Raw genomic sequence first — 23,544 nt, forward strand, 5'->3', positions numbered from 1 at the left:
ATAGATCTTGCTTGAATTTAATCGACGATTATCTGACCAAACGGAACATTTATTCGAAGACTTGAATATGTCGGCATCCATCAATGTAGAGTCAGTTCATAGATAGGCGGCTATCTGGAAATTAAGCTACTACGAAGGCCTGTGTCGCATTGAATAGAGGGGTATTGTCAAGACAGACCTAGTTCCAACCCAAGCAACTGTGCTAGATATATGATGAGAAGATGCCTCACTTGGCACTGAAAGGTGTTACAAGTCATCTTGGCATTTGCCAGTCTGTGGATTTTCAGGCTGATGTTTTGTTTTTATACCTTCATCGCTAGCATTGTTCGGATGGCTTCCGTAGTGCTAGCCAGGTACATACTCACTGTGTCGGAGGAAAATAATCCAGTACAACTGTTTGTTTTCCCCATATGAGGCATTATTCCACGCTCCCCATGTCGGTCTATGGTCATCATATTCGGTTACTCGAAAGACTGGGATCTTTGTAGAACAGTATAGAAAGATCTGTTCGGGATAGAAACTACTCCCTCTTAGATGAGTAAATGGTTATCCAGACCTCATAGACAGCTTTGTCCTTATATGTTGTCTAATAAAAAAACTAACAATACCCAGTTGGTCATTGAGAAAGGCACCTTTGCTGAAGAAAGAACATCCCGGGTTGCTTGGTGTCTGTCTAGCAATAATATGGCCCTTCTTCGACTACAGTAGAGCCAGATCGGAGCTTCCCGGGTAACCCTGGTAGATCAACCTAACAACCCACCGGAACATTAAGCTACTGCCTCGATCAGGACTGGATATTGATTAAGTGACCACGGAGTTATCCTGACTTTCTTTCTTTCAAAGTCTATAAATGACCCTAGATTCGCTGTTGTTCTCATTTTGGAATTGTGCATCTTCAACTGTATGAGGGTCTACTTCTTCAAAAATGGCAACAAGCGCACACACTGACAAGCCTCAACTTCCTCAGTGGGAGGTGGGCAACGAACCCAAGTTCATTGCTGAAGTAGCTAAGCTGCTCAAGGACAGTAACGTACCTTGCATCTTAATCGGTCCGGCGTATCATCGAGTTCTCGGGATCCGTGGTGGAATTGAGGTAAGTCATTTTGGATCTCTCGAATGGATAACCATACTAATTTGACGTTGAGACTGTCAGTTTTGCCATTGACGGCAATCATCTCAAAAAGGCGCGAGAGGCCCTAGAGACAGCAGGGCTGTCACGTCAATGTAAAGACGAAGGTACCTGCTGTTATTCGCAACCCAGCTTCCGGTTCAGGGTCCCAAAGCCCAATGGCCTATTCCACATTGAGAGATTCCAGGATGGGGAAAAGCACCCTGAAATTGGGCATATCAGTCTCTACAAAAGGGAAAAGTGGCTGCCTCGGCTTTCTAGCATACCCGTTAGCCCGCCTGAACCCGATGATCTAGACTATATCTTGGCAAGTGATGAACGGCTGCCCTTCGCGTGCGAGGAGCATCGTCGGGCGTGTCGCGATAATGACAAGGTCAATGCTACTAAGTGTGTCTGTGACAAGGAAGGTGAGAAATACACCTGCGGAAGATACCCCAAGTCACTTCCTGGGGTTATGATCCTCCGGCCTGCCCGTCTTGTCGAGACATGGGTGTTAGCTGAAGTCAACGAATGGCTTCTAGAGTACCACCGGGACATCGAACTCTGTGGAGACCAAGGGCGGTTCTGGGACGCCTTGTACTCTTTTCCAGATTACAGCCTCTGGAAGTTTGACCAATTCAAGACTGAATTTCAGCTTTGGTGGATGATGCTGCGTCTTACTGTTGGATACGTTCGGGGTGTATCTGTGCCACAATTGGACACGGAAGGTTGCCGCGACAGGGACGTCCCAGGAGAGGTGTTCCCTAGAGGATTGTTCCCGGAAGAGGCCATGCGGAGAGTGTGTTTCCCAGGAGAGGCCCTCCCCCCAGGCTTCTTCCCGGGGAACATTCTTGAATTGGAGAACCTTGAGGATGAGGATTCCACGGAGGACTCGGATAGGACCTCTTCTGAAATGAAACCCCAGAAAAAGGCTACTGCTGCAGACATATCGTTCAGAAGACGAAAGCAATTGCGCATCATTCGGCAGGATATGCTAACTGCGCTTGCTCGCGGAAGTATGATGCATCCTATCAAGGGTGTCAGTCCTGTCTAGTATAACTAGGAACTCGTCTCTCTATCCCTTTGCTTTTCTTTTGTTATGCAACTCGAAACTGTGCCAAATTTGATTGAATCGGCTTCCATGATACTGGAACTCCACCAGTCCGGTGCTTGACAAAGCCTAAGATACAAATAAAATGAACCATCTATTGCTTTCTCGATATATAAATTTTAGGACAGTAGAGACCAAGCACAGGAGCGTAGAAATCTACCATTGTAGGAAGCCATTATGAATTTAACTAACCCTGTCTTGTGTAATGCTGAGTCATCTATGTCAATGCACAACTTGCTCCGTCTCAAATCCAATCTTCCTCTTGACTCCTCCATTGTCTGTCTTCCCTGACGCTATTTCTCTTTCCCTATCTCGCATCCAACCCAACCTTTGATGCCGACCAGACGCATCTTGCGGTGCGCTCAACGCGTACTTCCCGGTCTTGTCGGACCGCCATCTATTTTCAGAAAAGCTAGGAGCCCGCGACCCCCATCGGTGTGGTTCCAGAGTCACATCCCGTCCCAAAATGTCTACACTGTTTTTCGGACAACACGAAGACGACCTACACCCTACCATCATATGTACCAACCCCTACACTCAAGTAGCTGTCCTCAATTACGTACCCTTTTTACCGAATCTATACCACCAATCCTGATTCCTCCCGTCATATTCATGGGACTGCTTCTTTCTCTATGGACTTGGAAATGCTTCTGGATTGTAGTGATGCAAGAGAAGCTTCTCTATCTCACCTGGCTGCCACCATTTGCACGATCTGAAACGGTCTCAGACTACGAGGGTCAATGTAAGCCAGTGCGCTGGCAAACACACCAAATCCGGAGTCACGATGGTACCAAACTAGCAATATGCGAAGGCCGCATTCCCGTCAAAGCCACCTCGCCTGGAAGCATTCAGGAGTCGAGAAATCATTGTAAGAAGAAATTAGTGGTGACCTGCTACTTCCAAGGCAACGGAGGCTCCACCCCCATGAGATTGCCCCTTCTATCGCAGTTCTTGCGCGCAATGCGCGCCTCTCCAAAATCTTCTGCTTCAGCATCTGTGGAGAAAGACTACGTGGTTGTTGCTCTTTCCTATCGTGGTTTTTGGACCTCATCTGGCCGTCCTACTCAGCAAGGTATTGAGCTCGACACTCAGGCCTTTCTTGATTGGGTTAAGGAGACATATGCTGCCCCGGACACAGATCTGCAGGTCATTCTGTGGGGGCATAGTTTAGGAACAGCGGTCGCAACTACCGGTCTCGCTACGTATCTTCCTCGGTCGCACACTGCAGAATTTCAAGCGCCGGCTTCTATTGCTGGTGTTATCCTTGAGGCTCCTTCATCCAGTGTCAAGGATATGTTGATCAGCCTCTATCCTCAGAGATGGCTGCCTTATCGATATTTGTGGCCGTTTTTGCGGAGCCATTGGGATAGTATCCTGGCTATGGAGCGGATGGCGCGGTGGAGAGACGACCTCAAGAATATAGATGATCAATGTACGGATAGCGATGGTGACAAAGCTGTATTGCCACCAGTCCTCATATTGTCTGCCGAGAAAGACGAGGTAATCCCGCCACATGCGGCAGATGATCTGGAACGAGAAGGGAAACGCCTTGGCCTGGATATCTCTCGGAAGCATGTTCTAGGAGCTCTGCATACAGAGATTCCAGTCAAGCCGAGTGGTAGAGAAGCTATGGTGGACTTTGTTGCTCGATGTACATCTAGGCCTGCCGGGGATAGGCGCAATGTTGCTTAGTATCTTAGGAAATTGGCCGGCCAATTGTCCTTGATATCTTCCCCATCCATTGAAGTCGTGCCACTGGCTCAGATAGCCTTGGTTTCGTTTGCCTTCATGTCACTGTAAAGTCGTTGAGTTGCTGGTTGGAGTAGACAAAAGATCTGGATGGAGATAAGATGTTACATTACTGTTTGGATTTGAGGTTTACCATCAAGCAAGGAAGTGAACCATCGTATACCCTTTCGACAGCCGGCGAAGTCAGACACAACGCTCCCAAGAAGTGACCAGGTGAGAAGCTATATACACAAACTTGATGCGAATACTCGGTTCCACCCTTCTAAGCCGCACCAAGACTTAACTTGCACTCCCACTACAGGTGATCAAAACTCCTCCATTCGGAAAACACTATATGACGGCTGCTCATACGGATGAGCCCTACTCAACCAGTTAATATCTAATCACCTTCAGTTTCATGTCAGCGATAATCAACATACCTCTTCAACGCCTCTACAGCCTGCCGTGCAACATCCTCTCCCACACAAATCGTCTCAACCCTGACCTCTGGGGTCTCCTCCAACGCGCCCACAGTTCCAATATGCGGGTTGGCAGCGTCACCAGGTCGGAACTGGCCCGTTCCAGCAGTGGTCCAGCAACACTCGGTATACTTCCCGCCGGGGTAGCGACCAGCCCCGGCAGCAAATATGGCAGCTTTGCAGGCTGCAAGGCTGGTGGGGGGGACGTTGAATATCAGGCGGAATTGAGTGGGAGACATGTTTGGGTTGAAGTATTTTTGGGGTAGAAGGAGTGGGATCTGCTATAGATACAATTGAGGGCAAGATGATGAGGGTGGCTCTAAGAGTGGAGGAGAGTCGTGATTGTGAGGCTGTGTCTGTGTTGGACCCCTCACGCTTGCCTAATGCGGAATGGTGGCATACACTGTAGGCATAGAAGGTCTACCGATCTCTTCAACGACTGATTTAATGGTACAAGGTCAATGGACTTCCTTGACCCTTCCCATGGTCATACACTCGATTCAATATCCTGCTATCCTACCCTGCAGGTCCTGGTCTATCTCCCGTGGCTTTCTGTAGATCGGTCCTGTCGAGTGGCCCAAAGCTCTGGACCGACATCCCTTCTGCTACTATAAAATCATCCAATAGGTATCGCCATTTAGACCATCTCAGTCCCCATCCGACGCAATCTAGGTCCATACCGACCCAACAGAAACGGGATCGGAACGGCCACCAAACAAATGAACGCCAACAGCGTCGATCCCCTAAATGTGACACTATTAGCAACCCAGGTCACCCAGGTCCTAAAGCAGGATACATACCACCCATACCCCAACCTTCGATACAGCTGAAACCCAACCACCGAAAATACCGCCGCAACAATAAATCTCGCCACCACCGCAGCAGCAAGTGCACTAGCTGCATACACCTCAAACGCATCGACCAGATACGACTGCACACAGATATACGCCGTGACCATGCCCAATCCCAGAATAGCAGCTCCCACGAGCGTCGCAATCCAATGGACTTGATATTCTGCAGTCCATCCAAAAATCAGTAGACCAATGGGCACGATCAGCATGCCGACTTGCATAAACGGTAGACGGAATTCGGGCATGCGGGTTGCCTTTCCGGTCTTTTGCTCGTAGCGGGTAACGAAGTATCGGTATGACGGGTTGGAGTATTTCATGCAGAAGGCGACGCCGGCGAATGCGCCGAGACCGGCGCCGAGAAACGCTAGGCCGGTTGTTCCGTGTGTCCAATTGTAGCTGTGGAGGTTGTATTTGGGTTGAGAGGCGAAGAGGAGGGTGATGGTTACCATGTGGAGGTAGAGGAGGCCAAATACTCTGATTGATTTGTTAGTACTTTTATCGCCGATCAGTGGAGATTTCCAGTCACATACAATGCTAGGTAGAGACTCATGAACGTGCATATTGGTGAAAAGAAGAGAAGGCGGAGGGGACGCAGGATAGATTGTCGGAAGACCTGAGATGCATGTGAGCCCACTTCAACCCGGTACGTGACCCCCGGATTCGCCTTTTCCAGGGCTCTCTTCCGACGCTGCAGCAGGACCGGCGCATATGTTTCTTTCTGGAAGAGAACAGCGAGACTGGTAACGACACCAGCGGCTATAGCGACCACCCACATCATCCATCGCCAGCCATGCGTGCCGTACGCAATAAATCCACCAATAACACCTCCGAGAACCGGACCACATATAGGTCCCAAGCCATACACCGCTTGAGCTTTGCCTCGTTCCTCGTGAGAAAACAGATCCCCGATGCTGCTGCCGCCTAGGCTAGGCCCTGCGGAGCCAGCCACGCCCGCTAGAAAGCGTAGAACAACCAGTCCGGCCATGTTATGCACCAATGCACAGCCGATGTTCAGGAGGGTAAAGATGGCAAAGCAGATGGTGTAGATGGGGCGACGGCCAAATATTTCTGAACATGGTGCCACGCCTAGGGGTCCTAGTGCGAGACCCACGAGGTAGAAGGCGATGGGGAGGGCTGGGGTATATGGGCTCGTTAGACGGAACTCGGTTGCGATGTCGAATACACCTAGAGTTAGGATTGTCGAAGCGATCGGGGATAGGGTTCCTTGAAGAGAGATCAGAAGCACATTGAGCCATTTCCGGCTCTTTGGCCAGTTTCGAGGACATTCTGGGTCATCTGGTCCATTCCAGTCCTGTCAGATGTTTAGTTAGAAATTTCCTGTATGGTTATTTTAGCGAGGACAACGTAGTACTCACAACAACGATGGCATCAGAGGTGGAGCTTTCAACGTTCGCGCTTCTCTCTATGGTATTGAGGGGGCTACTGCTATCGGAAGCAGATTGCTCTTTTTCATCTCTCAGGGTCATTGTATTGTAGATGAGAGACTCGTGTCTGAAAAGCAGCACATAATCTGGGGCCAGAAGTCTTGCTACAAATAGTCTGAACGACCTCGTTTCGAAAGGTATGCAGAAGCTACGGAGCAACACTGCCCAAATAGCCACCGACCATCCACCCCGCTTTTCTGCAACAATCAGCTATTTGTACGGAGTAGTGCGCTATATGCTCGAAGCCTAATCTCCAACATTATTATGCACGTTGCCAAGTGATATCGCTCCCTCCTAGGCAATGTCCCGTCTAAGAGAGGCATAGATACGCCACGATTACGACCGGGCCCATGATACATTGAGCAGGATGCCTCCCAGTGTATGTTTAATCCCACTCAAAACGGCCAGTAAAGCGTAGCCATCATCACTGACAAAGTTTAGTCGAGAGTTTTCCTATGCCTAAAACCTTCAGCACGAGCAGGATTGGAGCATATCTCAGAAGCATGCCATGAGGGACTTTTTGGAGGACACTGCCTCTCAAGTCTGTACCGCATCAGGGGTAGACCCCAGTGAGGTTCTCTAACGGCTGCCAGGAGAATAAAATCTATCATTCGTTCCTGAACTACACGCACAAATTGCTACTGCGAGCAGCCGCTGGGCCGGCCTCTAGTCATGTCGTACAATGCTGGAGGATCACGATGCGGGCTGTATATTTCCCCCCAGCTGTTACACAATCAGCAAGATTTTACTAGCGTTGGGTGTGGCGCACGGGTAGTGAGGCCCTCATCGGGAAATTGGACGAATAAGGACATTGCTCGCCTGGGAATCTGATGCAACACAACATGACCGAATCATCCGATGAATTCAAAATGGTCGTTACAGCTGTCGGGTAGATACATTGCAGCAGAGATGAAGGACAAGGGGATACCTAGGGAGTGGAATGCTACTGATGAAGCGAACAAACATTCAGATCACCTGACCATCCATACCCAAAAATGATCGACCCGACAGCGAGCATAAAATTATATGACTGAATAAATTAGAATTAGAATTAAGCATTCCACTAACTTAGCAAAGTTTCATAGTTCATCATCCATTCCACATTCCATCGATTAAGGCTCCCGCACAAAAGTGCCCACCCACTCCCCCCAAGCCAACACACTCTCCTTCTCCTTCTCCAGCCACTGCAACAACTCCTCCTTCCCCCAAGGCTTCTCCTCCAACGCCTTTCCCAACGCCAACACCTGAAAGAAATACCGATGCGAGCCGTGTCCTAATACCGGTCGCGGCCCACTCCACACATTCTGGTGCCAGTTCACCCCGTATTGAAATCCCCCTTGTAGTGCCCTCTTACTCGCGTCCGTCACAACAACATCATCTGAAGGGATACTGGTTTTGTCCTTTGAAAGTCCGTAGTATAGCCCATGCACGATAGGATTTGGCAGCGGCGCATCGGCATCCTCGACAATGAGCACGTAGCTGTTGATTTTCTCTGCGGGCACCGAGTCGTTGGGTACCGTCCAGGAAAGAGGCGGGAAGCGGTTCGCGCCAACCTGAGTGTATTCTGCGGGTAGTGGAGACTGCGATGGGCCCACCGACGAGGTTACCGCGATGGTGGGTTGAAGCGCCTGAAGAGCAGGACTGATGCGCGTGAGTAGTTTTGCGTCGCGGCCTCGTTTGTTGCGCAAGAGACGCCCCAGGAAGGCCTCGATGCGGGGAGGGAGTTTGTCCATGGTTAGATTGGTTGGGTTTTGGCGAGGGACTGTTGGAGTGTGGAAGTCATTAGTCGAATTTTGAGTTGGGATGGCTGTTATTTAACTGTCAACGAAAGATGTTAACGCCCCTATTGTATGCCCGAGCCCGATAGCGGGCCGCACTTGGAAGGATTAGGAAAACAATGTATCCCAGAGCTTATTTCCGGGTGGCCGTGAAAGGCAAAGCTCAAGACCCACTAAGTTGTACTGACTACTGATGGATTTTCACGAGCGGTTAGCCAGTTTGGCTATCGGATAGTGCAGAGAGTTATTCCGACGGGGTATTGGTTAAATTGGGCTCCCATTCTACATATGCTGTGGTCATCTGATGACGTGCCAGCCAAAACCGTGGCATCGGTAACCCATGGGCTTCGTATCGGGACTTTCGGAGTTTCCCAATGTAGAAATAAAATAGCATCTGGCGACGCTACTGCGGCTCCTTTGGGTAGAAAGATGAAATGGTTAAAGCACATCCCTGTACTAGACCCGCGGCTTAGGGGCTCTGTAAGCTTAATCAATCTTATCGCCGGTTCTGCACGTTCGTTGGGGACGGAAAAAGGAGAAATGAGGGCGGGATTGATCATTGAACCCCTGTCTCTGCCTGCTATTGCCATATTATGCTATGTCAGTGAGCGTTCTTCAACAAGTCGTCTCGATGGTGTAGTTGGTTATCACGTGGGTCTCATACTACAGTATGACGTGGAAGCATAACTTCCATGCGATCCCAAGGCCGGGAGTTCGAACCTCCCTCGGGACAGATCTTTTTCCTTTCCTTAACTTTTTCCTTCCGCTTTGAATTAACTGTTCTTCTCTTCAAATACAAACTCATTATTATTTTTTCGCTCCTTTTTTTTTATGTAGTCACTTTTTTTCAAACACACCACTCGCTTCCCTCATACATACTGGTAGTACTAGTAGCCTTCTTAAGTTGACTTTAGATCCACAACGTTCGACTTCGGGTTGATTGAAGCCGATCTTCCGCAAAATATATTTCAATCACGCTAGTATGACCGGTGGGTAGAGTCATTCTTCAGCAATATCCACTAGTACCACTATCGCACCTCATAACCCTTTCCAGCCCTGTCATCATTTGCCACGCGACCTTTTTCAATCCTCAGAGTACTGATTGAAGCAGCAGATAGAATACCTTCCTCCCACATGGCTATACAAAGTGCCCAGGTGAAGTCGACTTTGTGCTGCCAATCATTGTCATACATCAATCTAAGTGCGGCCGGGTTGTATACGTGGAAATCTGGCTGATCCGCCCCAGTTAGATAACTTAATCACGAACATCTAGAGAACATCTTGCTTTTCGGGTCTTGTAGCTAGCTCCACGACCCTGGAGACAGCATGGCCACCTGACACCACTTCTCCGGACCAAGGAATCGAAATGTCAAATCCCTCGGCCGTATGCTGCGTGTATCTTGAGTCATCCACGAGGTCGCTATACCCAGGGAGGGTTCCCTTGAACTTCCACCCTACTCTGAACCTCAGGTTTTTCGGGGATAGTAACAGCATTTTCCATAACACGATGACGAGCGTTTGACATTTGTCATATGAAGGTGGCCAGAATTAACAAAATGTCCGGTTCGTACTTGCGGTTCTCCATAGACCAAGTCATAAGGGCTCTGAGCTGAGTATGAGTGGCCGTATGAACATAATCAAAACTTGCTACAAGCGCACTGTCGACAACAGAGCCAGGTAGCGAAAAACCCATGTCGCGCAGGTAATCTGGGTCGATTGCAGCTTTATTCAAACTCATACCAACTCTCAATGGTGGGTCTGCTCCGCTCTTTTCCCAAGAGGCGTTGAAAACGTCCTGCATACGAGACCTATGGATTGCTGGCTCCAGTCGCCGAAAGCTCGTCAAGGACTCTTCAGACCTCTTCGAGTGCTTCTGAAGCTCACACATAGACGGCTCTACCCAGAAGAGATCTCGAGCAGGTGACATCCTCTTGAACCATAAGGTACCGCATGCCAATCCGTCAAGGTAAGGGCAACGACTTCCGCCCAGGCCTGCTCCCGTGAGTAGGGGAGTCATGCTGCTGCTGGCAAGACTGGCAGCCTCAGACCCTTGGCTTCTCAGCAACACTCGGTACGTATTTTGTTTTCCATTGATGATTCTTTCTTCGGTCGCAGGGGCACAGCTTGGCTCTGTGCATCCCGACTCGAGATGTCATCAACATGATCAGGAGAGCCGGGTTTCACAATGTGAAAGGAGCCTTTGACGGCGTATCTAGCTTGGTGGGTACCGTCGAATTCCTGCGAAATGAGGTCTCACAGTTTCTCGAATGAAGCTATGTTGTATTGTCCTCTATCTCCCCGCTACGTTATTGTCCCAATTCGTCAACTTACCCCGAATTAAAGTTTCTACAAATAAGTATCTGCTATCCCAGGGAGTGTTACACAAGCAAGAGCAATTCCCTGTTCAAGTTGTACAACGTAGGCGCTGATATATACTGTATCAGCTTATTCATGAACCTTCTTCCAACCTTGACCCGAACACATTTCCTCTCGAGACTTGTTCTGTTTTAGTGCAAGGGATAGAGGGGGGTTATAAGATAGGAAATCTTTCATAACGCCTTGCTATGTGTAACGTATGTTTTCTCTTTGTGGACCTAATGTACGTAATGTGCTGCCATTCAACGGCATTGACTATAGAAAGCAAACTTTTGACTGCTCGAATGACATGTGCGCAGATCAAGCCCTTGCAACCGCAACGCATGACTTTCATGCTGCCGGAGCCTGATGTAGACCCCATGAAGGGAAATATTTTCCCGATGATACAGAATACATTGGGAAGTTCTTTTGCTGTCGACACAACAAGATGCATTATGGGCATGCTACATTCCTGGACAATGTAATTACAGGTAATGGTGAAGCTCATCGTGCAATTATTCCGATCGGTTCAGAGCAGGAATCCCGAACCCGCCGAGTAGTCTAGCATGCGTCTCGTCTAAAGCTGCTGTCCTGACTTGAAGAAGATGAGGGTTGGTATTATGCATAGAGTTTCTATAATGTGCTTCATAGGATAAAGTAAAAGGCAATCTAGTACATACGACCATAGGGTGTGGAAAACAGGGCTTCCCGTCCGCTCAGCCGTACTTAAGCCACACGCCGGGAGGTTAGTAGTTGGGTGGGTGACCACCAGCGAATCCCTTCTGTTGTATGTTTTTATCTTCTAATTATTTTTGTTTCCTGTTTTTCTTGGCTTTGATTTTCATTATTATTCGCTTCCGTTGGAATTCATCGTGGTGACGCTGAAACGCGTGGCTATTTTCTAATCATCGGAACCGGTGCGCGAGCTTGCAATCTAGATCTTAATCCCCTGTCACGCGAAGGCATCCTTGATTTAGGCCGTTCAGGCGATGGCGTGCATGGAAGCTGAGCTGATAACCAGTGACATAGCTCAGGGTGTCAGTAAGCCACACTCAAGGACTCGACGGTCTTAGCGACCCAAGCGCTGAACGGATGCAACCATCATGAGTAGGCAATCTCTAGAGAGCGTTGCCCTTGAGATACAGGATACATTCGGGCCTGGCATTTACCAGGCGTGTAATTGCATTATGGGTGCCAAGAAGATCGTCTTAACAAAATACTTTGTGATGTTGTCATAGACCTAGGACCTATTTCCGGCATCATCGGCCCACTTCTGAAGAGCAACGAAGATACATCAATGATTCCCGTCAAGCAAAACAACTGTCAGCATGTGACCCCTATTATCCAGCTTCATGTCTCCAACATCCACACGACCCCGGGCGACCTGGTCGATTATGGTGACTTCAAAGAGAAGTCTGCACACATCAACTTTGCAGGCCATACTGAGGACGCAGCTCTCTGTACCGTTCTCCACAAAACAGGCGAGGACAGTAATGCTGTATGGGACACTGCTTACGATAACACACTCCCTGAGTTCTAGACCTGTTCGTGCTCAAGTAGATGCAGGCTGGTTTTTCTATTGCTCTGAGAGCTGAGGGATAGCTCTCATCGCTATTGGCAAGAGTCGGGTGATAGATCTTGGATTGATTGGCTAGCCTGTATCAGATCAATGTTAATTCTCTGCATTTTTGTAACGACAATAGAACGTACAGATTCAAATGAACAGAGTATATAAAGCAAGGTTATATAAAGCATCTAGCCATTCTAACCGAAATTTCGGTTTAGTATAGTATGCTCCCGGGGTTTCCCTTAGTATGCTGACAGTAACTCTGAATGCTTTTGACCAAATAATGTTTTCATCAATCCACCGTTGGATTGGGTAAGATGCACGCAATCAGCATTATCACAATTGATTTTCCACCGCACTCAGATATTGCATCTCATGATCCCAAAGGGCCTTGAAGTGTCATGGTCAGCGTAATAGGTGCGATGGAGCAGTACACCTTACCCAGTCAAACAGTTCCAACGCAGAATCCCCCGTCAGTATGTCATGCATCATACTTGGGGATCGTAAGAACGTCTCTGTGCTTTCTCTATTATTCTGCTGCCCTTCTTGAGCCCCATATGAGGCAAGCGAGGGACCCACCCCGCCATATCCCAATAGATCTAGCATTGTACCAATTATACCTGCAGCTTTGAGGGTCTCCGATGTTGGTCTTGGTGAGCTCCTCCAGGATATTTGGGAGGCCTTCAATAGCTCAATGAGATCAGCCTGGGGCGTAATTCCCACAGTTCTGCCGTTTTTCGATTGTGTTATCACCTCCAAAGATATTATCATGGCAGCTGTCAAGCAATCGGAATTTGAGCGAGATGCCCCGAACCACGCTAGCTGCTGATTATGTGTTTTAGCCAGAACTTGGAATAGTTCAGAATAGAGAGTTAGAACCTGCTGGGCTGCATCCACGCACACGGACCTTAGTCCCTTATGAAGCTCTGGATAAAGAGCCGTCAAGTAATGGCGATGTAAGATGCATCGCGCGCGCTGATACGTTATTTCCAGACAGTACTGTTTGATCACAGTCTCGTCATCTGATGCCCGTGTCTCTGGAGACTGCAACTGAAGTATGCTGGGTAAGCGACTCTTGGTATTTTCCAGTTTCATATTTAATTCAAGAGTTCTTTCGGGAAGGAGGGAAGGGTGTGAAGCCATGTCGCCGACTTCGTTGGCGACAGACAACATTTGCTCCATTGCCGACATGTATACAATGTTGCTGGCCACCTCATCTGCGGGGCGCGAAGGAGGAAGGACAGTAGTTTCTGGGCCAAAATCGCTATCCAGAAGGTTCATGGGGCGCCTCACATCGCCTAAACTCTGGCTAATAACCCGGGGTAGACCTGTATGCCATGCGAGTACGGAGTCGATTGTGATCAATACAAGCCATGCTCTGCGCCGCATTTCTGCTTCAAAACTCGATATCTGGAGATGGTAGAGCTGAGGATCCCGATGATATCCCATCATGATTGCTAGTCGCGACACAATGCTGAGTAACATTGGGAGTCCTATTTTGTAGTCGTTGCTTTGGAGATACTCGATGCCGAGGTATAAGATGGATGCTTCAACTTTATAAAGGCCCGGAGTAGCGAAATTTGACTTCGCCAACGCAACTGCACCATTATTACGGTACACATAGAATGCTCTAGGCAAGTCTAACGAGGACACTTTCGGATCTCCCGTATGCTGAATGTATATCCCACAAGAGAGGGTTGAATACAATAGTGCGATCCAAGCGACCGGTGCTCCGGCGGGGTTATCCCAGAATCTCCGGTACTGTTGAAAACCTGCGTTAGATCATTATATTATAGCTCAGTTATTGATGGCATGTACTTCGCCTTTGAACGTCGGAGCGTGAATGATGACTGCAGAACTTGTTAGACCTTCTCAAGGATGTGTGTAAGACAGTAGGGATTTAAGTACGTACTTAGCGATGGTTCCCTGGAGTTCAGACAGCGATCGACGAGCATATCTGCAGTTTCGCGAGGCGGTAGTGCATTTAAAAGCTCTGCCATGTCCATCATCTGTGAAATTCCCAGTAGCAGGACTGGGCCTTCCGGCCGGGAGATCCTATTAGTGTCTTCGCCATCATTATTGTTGTAATCTTTTTGGTTGAGCTTCTGGGCCTGACATCTACGTTACGACATGTCATGATGAAAAACCCCTCCTAGAGGCAGGACCAAATATCTCTGGTGTGACTTACCGCATCGTTCATAATTGCCTGCCAGTGACTTGGATTAACGAATCGAGTTCCACTTTCCCCAGTCAGGAAGCAAACAGTTAAGGGACTTCCCCCTGCGGAAACTTGTGATGCGGCCAAAGCTATCTCACTTTCGCTAGAATCTCTGCTGGGACTTTCGCCAACATGGAGCCTATCATCCCGAGACGTAGAAGAAGAGTTGCAATCCCGCGTGACTTGCCTTTCCAAGAAGAGCAATCTTTCCTTTAAGTATTGCAATTCATTATGGACGTCGGTAGGTTCTGGCTTCCCCGATGTCCGGGCGTTCGAACGCTCGGTATTGTATTGACAGGCTGCATCCTGGCCTCGTTTCCGACAGTTTGTGCAGGGGCGTTCCCGGCTGCATCTCAGCCTTTGAAGATGTTATGCATTGCTAAACAGAAGCAAAGAGATCAATTGTCATTTGATCATACTATCAATACATACTTTTTCTCCCTGCACGACGTGCATGACAACAGAACGCGGGGCTTCTGTTCGCGACGTTTCCGATCTCTCGTTGTGGAGATAGTGGTATGCGAGGCCGTCATGATGGAAACCATAAAAAACAATCGAAAACAACAGCCTCCTGGAGAAAAAGGAGTATAGGTGGACTAGGGATCATCGGGTTTCTTGTAAGTTGCGTTTCCGGATTTCTCGGGTTTCTCGGCTCGAGGCTTGGACCCACTGCGTTTCATGAAGGAACGGTCCTAAATGCTCCTTTGCCTTCTAACTACATTGAGCTTTGATCGACCTTTCCCATAGTTTTAGTTTAATCGTAGTCATGACACTTTGCGTAACCGAAATGGAGCATGCTAACACTTATGATGGATTTCTCTCTTATGCTAAATTACACCGACTACTTTAGATGGGTCCACCCGAGGAGACACACATAAAGACCATGGCACCTCCAGTCGTCGTCGTCGTTTCGGTCCCTCACACACTGCCTGTTATTCACGTTAGGGCGACATCTTTGGATATTCCAAATTATAGAGTATATCATGGCAGATTCCGAATCCAGGTTCCGCGTTGTGATTGTGGGCGGTTCAATCGCCGGGCTTACACTCGCTCACTGTCTGCTTCGAAACAACATAGACTTTGTTGTGCTGGAGTCCCATGCGGATATTGCACCCCAGGTTGGTGCATCTATTGGTATTCTCCCAAACGGTGCTCGCATCCTGGACCAACTAGGCCTTTACGACGACGTTCTCAGTCAAGTTGAGCCTCTCACTAGAAATTTCACATGGACCGATGACGCCAAGCCCATCACCGACACAGTTGCTCCCCTAATTATATATGAAAGGTAAGCCAATATATCCGGTCGTCCTCAGATTTCATACACTGGCGGCGAGTCTGATTCAATAGACACGGTTATCCGGTTGCATTCCTTGATCGCCAAGTTCTGCTCAGCATTCTGTACGAGGGCCTCGGAGACAAAAGACATCGTGTTATGGTGAACAAGAAGGTGACTGAGATAGAGCATACCCCTGAAAAGGTTATGGTCCGTTGTGCGGATCAATCCGTCTATGAGGGTGATCTTGTTGTTGGAGCCGATGGGGTACGGAGCACAGTGAGACGACAGATGTGGCAGTATATGGAGTCTCGAGGAATGGAACATGAAGCCCTGAAGGAGAAGAACTGTAAGACTCCACCATACATAAGCAAAATCTTCATATGACCCTTACTAATTCGTATGCAATATAGTGATGACATCCGAGTACAACTGTGTATTCGGCATATCCTCAGCCACCCCTGGACTGAGACCGGGACACGGACATAGAACCTTCGCGGAGGGCTATTCCATACTCACGATCATCGGCAAAGAAGGGCGCGTTTATTGGTTTTTCTTCACTAGAATGGACCAAACTTACCCCGCATCTCAAATTCCAAGATTCAGTCAAGATGAGATCGATAGCCATCTTGGCCCCTATCTACAGAAGCCAATAACTCCCAACGTACCGCTTGCTGAAATCAACAAAAGAGCAATTGTCAGAACTTTTGTACCCCTTGAAGAGGCTGTCTATAAGCATTGGTGTGTCGATCGATATGTTTGCATTGGTGACTCAGCCCATAAGGTGCGTCTAATCTCCCAAGCATTACCAGAGACTCAACTAAGATATTGGTTATAGATGACACCAAATCTGGGACAGGGGGGCAACAGTGCAATTGAGAGCGCTGCATCGCTTGCAAACAGCCTCTCTAGATTATTGAAGGGCCCTACAAAACCTAGGACAGATGTCCGGGATATCCACCAGTGCCTGCAAGCATGGCAGAACATCCGCCAGAAACGGCTTGAACATATTTCGCAGTCAGCTTATGACTTGACCAGAATAGAGGCTCTAGCTGGTCTCAAAGAAAAGATCATTGGGCTTTATCTTCTTCCATATCTTAGTCAATACTTGGTCGATAAAACGTCCGCTACAATTGTTGGAGCAGCAAAGATCGACGGTCTACCTCTGCCACCAAAGTCGCTAGCATGCACCATGCCGTATCTGGATGATGACAACAGTGTCTTCAAACGGGATAATGTGTTATGGAAGCGTGCTCTTTCAATCGTTCCTCTTGTTGCCTGTTATGCTGCTGCGCAAAAGACAATGGGGGCGTTGATAACTCAGACTGGGCCATTCATGGTGTCTCTATTTGTAGAGGGCATATGGTCTGCAGAGAATGGGGAGGCACTCAGCCTAGCCAGACCACTCTATAATATCCCATTCCTGGACAAGCTCTTTCGGCCTGCAATTACGTGTTTCTTGCCTTCTATCAGTGGATCTGATCCGCAATCCCGGACTCAAATGCTATCATTTATGGCCGACATTGGCCCCATTTATGGAATATGGCTGTTGGAAAGTTATCGCAAGGCACATTCCTGGTATGAGCTCATACTGTAAGTTCACCTACCTGAAAATCCTCCCCTCCACAAGTAAATAAGGCTAAATGAAAACCAAATAGCCCGATAGCCGCGGGAATCGCGTCCCAATTGAAGGGCATTGGAAAATTTGCTCCAATCTACTACGCATTGGAACATATCCGCTCGCCCCTTTCAAGCCTTCTACCGGGGGCAAAGCATCAGATAACGCAGGAGGCTTCGAGCTCTTTGCTGATCGCCATGCTAACGGGATACTATTTCCCCACATTCGCAAATTTCGTGACACCAACGGTTGAATCGCGCCGCAACTACAATGCCATTTGGCAATTGTTTCCTGTCGTCGTACCTCTGCTACAGGCTCCCTTGCATCGTCTGATCAAGAGAGCTTTCGGGAGTAAGAAGAAGCCACAACGGAAAGAAGAACGTAAGGAGAATATGCGTTACGTTCGGTACGCATATGGCACGTTCGCCTTGATCTCTGGACTTACGTTTCTCCGGGCTCGATGCACTGCACCGGCTCATACTTCGTTCGCTAGTGCCTTTCTTCCTGGGTTGAGAGGCCACCTGGTGCCCGTCACCTCATTCGCTGATGGCATTGCGAGGTTCCTCCAGTATGATGAAGTGATATCAATGGCTAGTGGGTTTATGTGGCTAGCATTGAAGTTTAAAGATTTGAAAGATGCTGGTGCCTCGTTCTCTTGGTTGAAGGCTGTTGGGGGACTGGTGGGGACTACAGTTACTCTTGGGCCTGGGGCCACCTTTGCTCTGGGCTGGGGCTGGAGAGAAGAGATCATGCATAAACTGGTTCATGATAAACAGTCATCAGTGTGAAATCTGATTGTATTCCGCATGCTCTGACGGCTGTGTATGCAGCTTTCATGGCTAGTTTGTTGTCTGAGGATATGAATGCGAAAACCCAATAGCCTGGCTACAAGGCTTGAAGATGATCAAAAAGATGGTATAGAATGGAATTCAAATTAGTATATAAGTATTTGGTAATATCAGATCGTAAAACGGGTCATGTACGAAGACGATGGTCTCCTGTCTCCTGCAAGCTCGAGCTGAGGATGCCTTTGCGGGGGTGACTTTGCCCTTTGACGCGTAACCGGAAGTATATCAAATGAGCCCGTTAGACTCTTACTGTGAGTGTGACAAATGTATTTGTTTATTTGTTGAATGTAATTATGTACATGAGAAGAGATATAGCCTTACCACAGCACCACGTCCAGATCAGTCGATCGAGAAGGAGAGTGCTCCATGAGCCTTTACAGGTGGATCTTATCTATAGATAAATTGGTGAAAATAACATCAATAGGTTAGATGCCTCACTGGGGTCTTCAATAGTCATATGGTGTATAGGACGCTGCAACAACCTCCATTTCGCCCTCGAGTGTTTCCCTATCTAGTGGCAGAACCGCGTTAATATTGGACTTGTTCTTTTTCGACAGATGATCTATGAGCAACTGCATGACTTTTCTGTCTTCCTCTTCAACCCATTCCAAGACTGCGGGAGAATCAATCCTGAAAGCTTGGGCCCACCACGAGGCTGAATGGCCAAAGGAATCCGGAATGCTGGCATCTATTATCGGGCAATCCAGCAGCAACGGAACTGCACGATGCGGGGATGTTCCGTCTACCAAGCACTGCCACTTCCTGCTGGACTTTGGAAGAAGACCTTGTCCAGAAGGCCGTGGAGACATACCAGATGGGTAAAAAGCCCAAGATAAAGGTGTTCTCCCGAAAATATCCTGAGAATTGACATCCGCGCGACCTGACTGCAGGAGCTTACATAGCATGGCTTCGTGTCCACACATTGCGGCTACCGTAAGTGGTGTTTTTCCTGTCACACTTCTACAGTCAACCTCAGTTTCTGAGGCCTCAAGAAGAATGTCCACTGCCACTGGTTTATTTCTCTGAACGGCCCATAATAAGGGCGTCCATTGATGTTTGTCTCTGGAGTTCACATCAACTCTTCCCGTGCTGAGTAGCAAATACATGGCTTCCTTTTGCAATTGATCCCAACTTTTTTTCGGGCCAGGCGAACGATTGATGGTTTCACTGTATGGTGCTGCGGCCCATGAGAAAGCCGTCCTTCCCTGACCGTCTTTCCCATCTATATCGACAACCCCGCTCTCAATTAGGATTTTCATCATCTCAATTTTGCCTTGTTCGGCAGCATGTGACAAAGCATCTCGACCAGTTCCATCCCGTAGCGTTACGTCGCAACCAAGCTCAAGGAGCTGTCTCATTGTAGACCCGTTGTTTCCAGTTACTGCCCAGTGGATGGCAACTCCCCCGTAGGAGTCCAACCAACGAAGACTGCATGGGAGGGAAAGTAGGACACTGCAAACATCCCTTTTACCTCGAGTGATCCCAGCTTGCAAAGCGTTTGTGGGGCTGGCAATAGTGACTCTATCACAGCTGAGCAAAAATTCCACAATTTCTGCCTTGGCACTCTTAATCGCACAGATAAGCGGTAGCGAACGACAGTTGAGCTTATGGTTCAGATCGATTTTGCCAGTGAGGTAGAGGAGCTTTAATATGGCTACATGACCACGTTTAATAGCGTACTCCACCAGATACAAAGCCATAGAACCTATTTTCATCTTGATTCGCTTGCTGTTGACCACATATTGTTTCATACGATCAATAACCCCAGCCTCAAGCAAGGAGTTGTCGACAGAGGCATCTGAACTCGTATTGCAACCAAGTAAGGCCCTGATTGCAAGTGTGTTACCCAAGTAGACAGCCGCACCCATTGGGCTGTGATACCTTCCCATTTGCTTCCACATCTGTGGCGTACGTAGAAGTTCCAGGCGGATGAGGTGGTCCAAGTTCAATTCTGCTAGAACGTATAGAACCGTGACGTCGGATCCATATTGGCGAATGTGACATAATGTAAGGGCATTGCGGATGTGCTTGAAGTCCTCGAATGACAAAGAAAACGCTTGCAGGAAGGCAGCTTGCGAAGTGCCTCCAGCCTCAGCCGCATTGCTGTGAGGCAGGAGGCTATGGATAGCATAATTGAGGAATGGGATTTCTGCATTCAGATAGTTCTCGACTTGAGGTGGCCATACTAGGGGTGGCCATACACAGGGTCTTCGAAGCTCCTTTGCGGCCATGAGCTTGATTTGACAGATGTATCGGAAGCAGATTTGTGCAAGCTCGTTATGGGCGTTCCCGATTGTGTTCGCGCTCGACCCAGCCTGGAGTTTGCTAAAACCGTCCCGTCGTAGTAGGAAATCTCGCACTGACTCGTGAATGAAATGTACTATGCGAGCTTTGGTGCGGGTAATTTCCACGAGGCCTTTGGAGACGTTGAGGATAAAGTTCTCAATGTGCGGGTCAATGTGCCATTCGCCTTCTCTTTTGATCAAGCCGTTTTTGGTAAACATCACCCCGAAGTAGAACTCATCCTTGGACAATGGACGTTGTGCAAACAAGATGAGTCGAAGACAAAAGATAAGGTCATCAATTTCCTCAGTGTCTCTGGTCAGCATATCGGTGAAAAGATCATCGAGCCCGTCCGGGATTTCATCCAGCCGTTGACGTACAGCATGGATTTTGCCCTTGGCGAACGCATCATTTAGCGATCGAACTACAAGTATAACCCAGAGGAATACACCGGATGCTCGGGCGCACACTTCTTCTCTAATCTCTTGGAGCATTTTTGACTTGCCCCCTTTCAATTTCGTCTCAACGTACTTCCGCATGTCGCCTTGATGCTCCTGCTGGTACTCCAAGACCCACTCAATGCCACGTTCAATATTGAGTTGTGGATAGTGTCGGCTTGCCAGACAGATTCTCAGATGAACATCGCATGCATTCAAAGAGTGCCCCAAGTGCTCGAGGAACGGTATCATGTCCTCCATCTCGGCTTGGTCGCATTCGTCCAGAGCATCAATAAAGAAGAACACGTAGCGGTTGTTCAGCAATCGGATGAGCGATAACAGCTGATGTTTCAAGTCTCGGATTGTCCAATTTATGCCGTCATCTTGACTTAGCATCTTCGCTGCAAAGCTAAAGTAGGGCTGTTTGGCACTCGATGGAACGGCAGTAGACGAGAGAAGCTGGTGCAAGATTGAGCGATACATACCCACAGTATTCCTCTCCAGGTCCACCCCTTGGGCATGGAAAAAGAAAGAGGATATGATTGTGTCTTTTCCAGTTTGCTTTGCCTTTCAAAGGAGGTGTTTCATGAGCGTCGACTTTCCGGCTCCGGGCTTCCCTTTGATCCAGAAAAATCCTCCGTGACTTTTTAAATCCTCCCCGCTCATCCATGTCTTATATTCTGGTCATTCTAGTACCCAAGTGCATGTCGTACTGAGGGGATCCATAATCTCGTCTAGGCGATACTGAGCTTGGGGGAAAGTTAATAGATCAAGGCACGCCTTTTCCCGTTCGTTACTGGAGTCTTCAGAAGTCTCTGCGGGTCTTTTTCGCGGATTAAACTGGGAGGCAATTATATCTGCAGGGTAATCAATTGACGCTCAGTAAAGTACACAGCTAATAGAACCTAGTGAAAGCTATGAACACAATAGTTGCTTACATACCCTGGGCCAGGCCCGCTGATGATGTCGCATTCGAAATGGGATTCTGATCCAGGAGAGCACGCATGCAAGCCGCTGCACTCGCAGCTGCGTAGTATTGCCAAGTATCATTCTTATGGCTATCAGCGTAGTCGCTTACTCCTTTGATCAGGATGCAAGGGATATTGTCCCATACGCCGGCCCCTTCCATCTCAAAACCAAGAACTTCCTCGCGCTTGGAAATCTTGTCTCGATCCTTGGCAGAGCACATCACAGTATCTCCAGAGGCAAGCCGGCCAATATGGATATACGGAGCCCCATCAGAGTCCACACGACGGCGGTCCACGACACTTGGATCCCCGCTGGCATCACTGATACACAGACAGCGTACGCAATGCTTGTATTCAGCTTTAAACAGGATATCGCTTTTAATACCAGGATATGGCACATCCTTGCTACCTTGTATAGTCTGAAGATGCCCCTGTTCGTCTTTGGAGAGGTCGCCATGACGCGACTCTAAGCAGGTCATGAATGATCGGATCTGCAGACTCGCTCGCCCTAAATTGGACTCTAACGTATTCTTGCGCACAAATCGGTGCGGAAGTCTTTTCCCCAAATCATATTGAATAATCGCGCTGCTAATTATCACATCGCCGAGGAAAACATCTCTCCTGCGTTGTGTTGGACCCACGTCCGTCCTGTAAGGCACTCCTCCACAGATCCCTATTAAAAGGGCCAGTTCGATGCCCGGGTAGCTTTGTTTGATATTACTGGCCACGCTGGATGATTCGGCTTTCCCACAACCACCCATGTGGGCCAGAACCACGTTGTAACAGCCAATGCGGCCGAGCGTATAGTGGTTGGGGTCATTTCGTACAGGACCGTATTTTTCATAGACAGTTCTATCGTAGACCGTGTCAAACAGCGGTATCGCCACTTCTGCCTCCAGGGGAAGCGGGCATATAATTGCGATTGTAAAATGAGCACGACTGAGGTGGTGGACAGCTTCTGTTGGCATTCTGTGGATATAGTATGGGCAGTACAGGTGGTGAAAGAAACAAACAAGGTGCTATTCGGGGGCCAGTTGGTAGTGGCAGGTTCGGTTGTTATATAAACGCCGGCGCATGCAACTATGCCCTATATGAAGAAGGCGCAGCAGCGCGTAAGTCTATTAGCGCGGCTCTGGATTACGCCTTTCCCCCAAGCTAATCTTATCGTCGGTATTTGACTGGCTGCTTCTGATTACAGAAGCTGGGGTGTCATCCTGCCTTGCGGCCACGATGACTGCCAACCTTCACATCTGTGCCTGACAGAGGCGCTCAGAGTACGATGTTACATGGAGAGAATCGCATCACTGGAGAAAGTTCCTCGTTCTCAGCCGTATCTAAGTGTTGTCATGGATCAATCAAGCACATACGACCACAGGGTGTGGAAAACAGGGCTTCCCGTCCGCTCAGCCGTACTTAAGCCACACGCCGGGAGGTTAGTAGTTGGGTGGGTGACCACCAGCGAATCCCTTCTGTTGTA

General features: G+C 48.5%; 11 protein-coding genes and 1 non-coding gene across 12 annotated transcripts; 5 read left to right on the top strand and 7 right to left on the bottom strand.

The window, feature by feature from the left end:
• Positions 1 to 925: 925 nt before the first annotated feature.
• Positions 926 to 2,162, top strand: AKAW2_81304S (uncharacterized protein; the record flags this gene model as incomplete). The annotated part of the gene is made up of 2 exons (XM_041682420.1): positions 926 to 1,093; positions 1,146 to 2,162. The coding sequence occupies 2 exons, from the start codon at positions 926 to 928 to the stop codon at positions 2,160 to 2,162; spliced, it is 1,185 nt and encodes a 394-aa protein (XP_041549265.1).
• A 390-nt stretch (positions 2,163 to 2,552) lies between these two features.
• Positions 2,553 to 3,911, top strand: AKAW2_81305S (alpha/beta hydrolase; the record flags this gene model as incomplete). Its single annotated transcript, XM_041682421.1, has 1 exon — positions 2,553 to 3,911. The coding sequence occupies one exon, from the start codon at positions 2,553 to 2,555 to the stop codon at positions 3,909 to 3,911; it is 1,359 nt and encodes a 452-aa protein (XP_041549266.1).
• Positions 3,912 to 4,273: 362 nt separating this feature from the next.
• On the bottom strand, positions 4,274 to 4,665 carry AKAW2_81306A (uncharacterized protein; the record flags this gene model as incomplete). Its single annotated transcript, XM_041682423.1, has 2 exons — positions 4,274 to 4,328; positions 4,388 to 4,665. The coding sequence occupies 2 exons, from the start codon at positions 4,663 to 4,665 to the stop codon at positions 4,274 to 4,276; spliced, it is 333 nt and encodes a 110-aa protein (XP_041549267.1).
• Positions 4,666 to 5,063: 398 nt separating this feature from the next.
• Positions 5,064 to 6,764, bottom strand: AKAW2_81307A (MFS transporter; the record flags this gene model as incomplete). Its single annotated transcript, XM_041682424.1, has 4 exons — positions 5,064 to 5,169; positions 5,227 to 5,751; positions 5,808 to 6,589; positions 6,654 to 6,764. The coding sequence occupies 4 exons, from the start codon at positions 6,762 to 6,764 to the stop codon at positions 5,064 to 5,066; spliced, it is 1,524 nt and encodes a 507-aa protein (XP_041549268.1).
• Positions 6,765 to 7,834: 1,070 nt separating this feature from the next.
• AKAW2_81308A (YbhB/YbcL family Raf kinase inhibitor-like protein) lies at positions 7,835 to 8,455 on the bottom strand (the record flags this gene model as incomplete). The annotated part of the gene is made up of 1 exon (XM_041682425.1): positions 7,835 to 8,455. One exon carries the CDS (start codon positions 8,453 to 8,455, stop codon positions 7,835 to 7,837), a length of 621 nt encoding a protein of 206 aa, XP_041549269.1.
• Positions 8,456 to 9,125: 670 nt separating this feature from the next.
• Positions 9,126 to 9,233, top strand: AKAW2_t80036S. The gene has a single exon. It is a non-coding gene; the product is annotated as a tRNA-Met (tRNA).
• A 795-nt stretch (positions 9,234 to 10,028) lies between these two features.
• Positions 10,029 to 10,517, bottom strand: AKAW2_81309A (uncharacterized protein; the record flags this gene model as incomplete). Its single annotated transcript, XM_041682426.1, has 1 exon — positions 10,029 to 10,517. One exon carries the CDS (start codon positions 10,515 to 10,517, stop codon positions 10,029 to 10,031), a length of 489 nt encoding a protein of 162 aa, XP_041549270.1.
• A 1,441-nt stretch (positions 10,518 to 11,958) lies between these two features.
• Positions 11,959 to 12,395, top strand: AKAW2_81310S (uncharacterized protein; the record flags this gene model as incomplete). Its single annotated transcript, XM_041682427.1, has 2 exons — positions 11,959 to 12,031; positions 12,094 to 12,395. The coding sequence occupies 2 exons, from the start codon at positions 11,959 to 11,961 to the stop codon at positions 12,393 to 12,395; spliced, it is 375 nt and encodes a 124-aa protein (XP_041549271.1).
• A 1,824-nt stretch (positions 12,396 to 14,219) lies between these two features.
• Positions 14,220 to 14,622, bottom strand: AKAW2_81311A (uncharacterized protein; the record flags this gene model as incomplete). The annotated part of the gene is made up of 3 exons (XM_041682428.1): positions 14,220 to 14,272; positions 14,335 to 14,527; positions 14,611 to 14,622. The coding sequence occupies 3 exons, from the start codon at positions 14,620 to 14,622 to the stop codon at positions 14,220 to 14,222; spliced, it is 258 nt and encodes an 85-aa protein (XP_041549272.1).
• A 1,001-nt stretch (positions 14,623 to 15,623) lies between these two features.
• Positions 15,624 to 18,319, top strand: AKAW2_81312S (FAD-dependent oxidoreductase; the record flags this gene model as incomplete). Its single annotated transcript, XM_041682429.1, has 5 exons — positions 15,624 to 15,925; positions 15,988 to 16,262; positions 16,327 to 16,697; positions 16,752 to 17,506; positions 17,572 to 18,319. The coding sequence occupies 5 exons, from the start codon at positions 15,624 to 15,626 to the stop codon at positions 18,317 to 18,319; spliced, it is 2,451 nt and encodes an 816-aa protein (XP_041549273.1).
• Positions 18,320 to 18,825: 506 nt separating this feature from the next.
• Positions 18,826 to 21,582, bottom strand: AKAW2_81313A (ankyrin repeat domain-containing protein; the record flags this gene model as incomplete). The annotated part of the gene is made up of 1 exon (XM_041682430.1): positions 18,826 to 21,582. The coding sequence occupies one exon, from the start codon at positions 21,580 to 21,582 to the stop codon at positions 18,826 to 18,828; it is 2,757 nt and encodes a 918-aa protein (XP_041549274.1).
• Positions 21,583 to 21,783: 201 nt separating this feature from the next.
• On the bottom strand, positions 21,784 to 23,035 carry AKAW2_81314A (5'-methylthioadenosine/S-adenosylhomocysteine nucleosidase family protein; the record flags this gene model as incomplete). Its single annotated transcript, XM_041682431.1, has 2 exons — positions 21,784 to 21,956; positions 22,042 to 23,035. The coding sequence occupies 2 exons, from the start codon at positions 23,033 to 23,035 to the stop codon at positions 21,784 to 21,786; spliced, it is 1,167 nt and encodes a 388-aa protein (XP_041549275.1).
• Between the last annotated feature and the right edge of the window lie 509 nt (positions 23,036 to 23,544).

This window comes from Aspergillus luchuensis, chromosome 8, assembly GCF_016861625.1.
Source record: "Aspergillus luchuensis IFO 4308 DNA, chromosome 8, nearly complete sequence".
Taxonomy (NCBI): domain Eukaryota; kingdom Fungi; phylum Ascomycota; class Eurotiomycetes; order Eurotiales; family Aspergillaceae; genus Aspergillus; species Aspergillus luchuensis.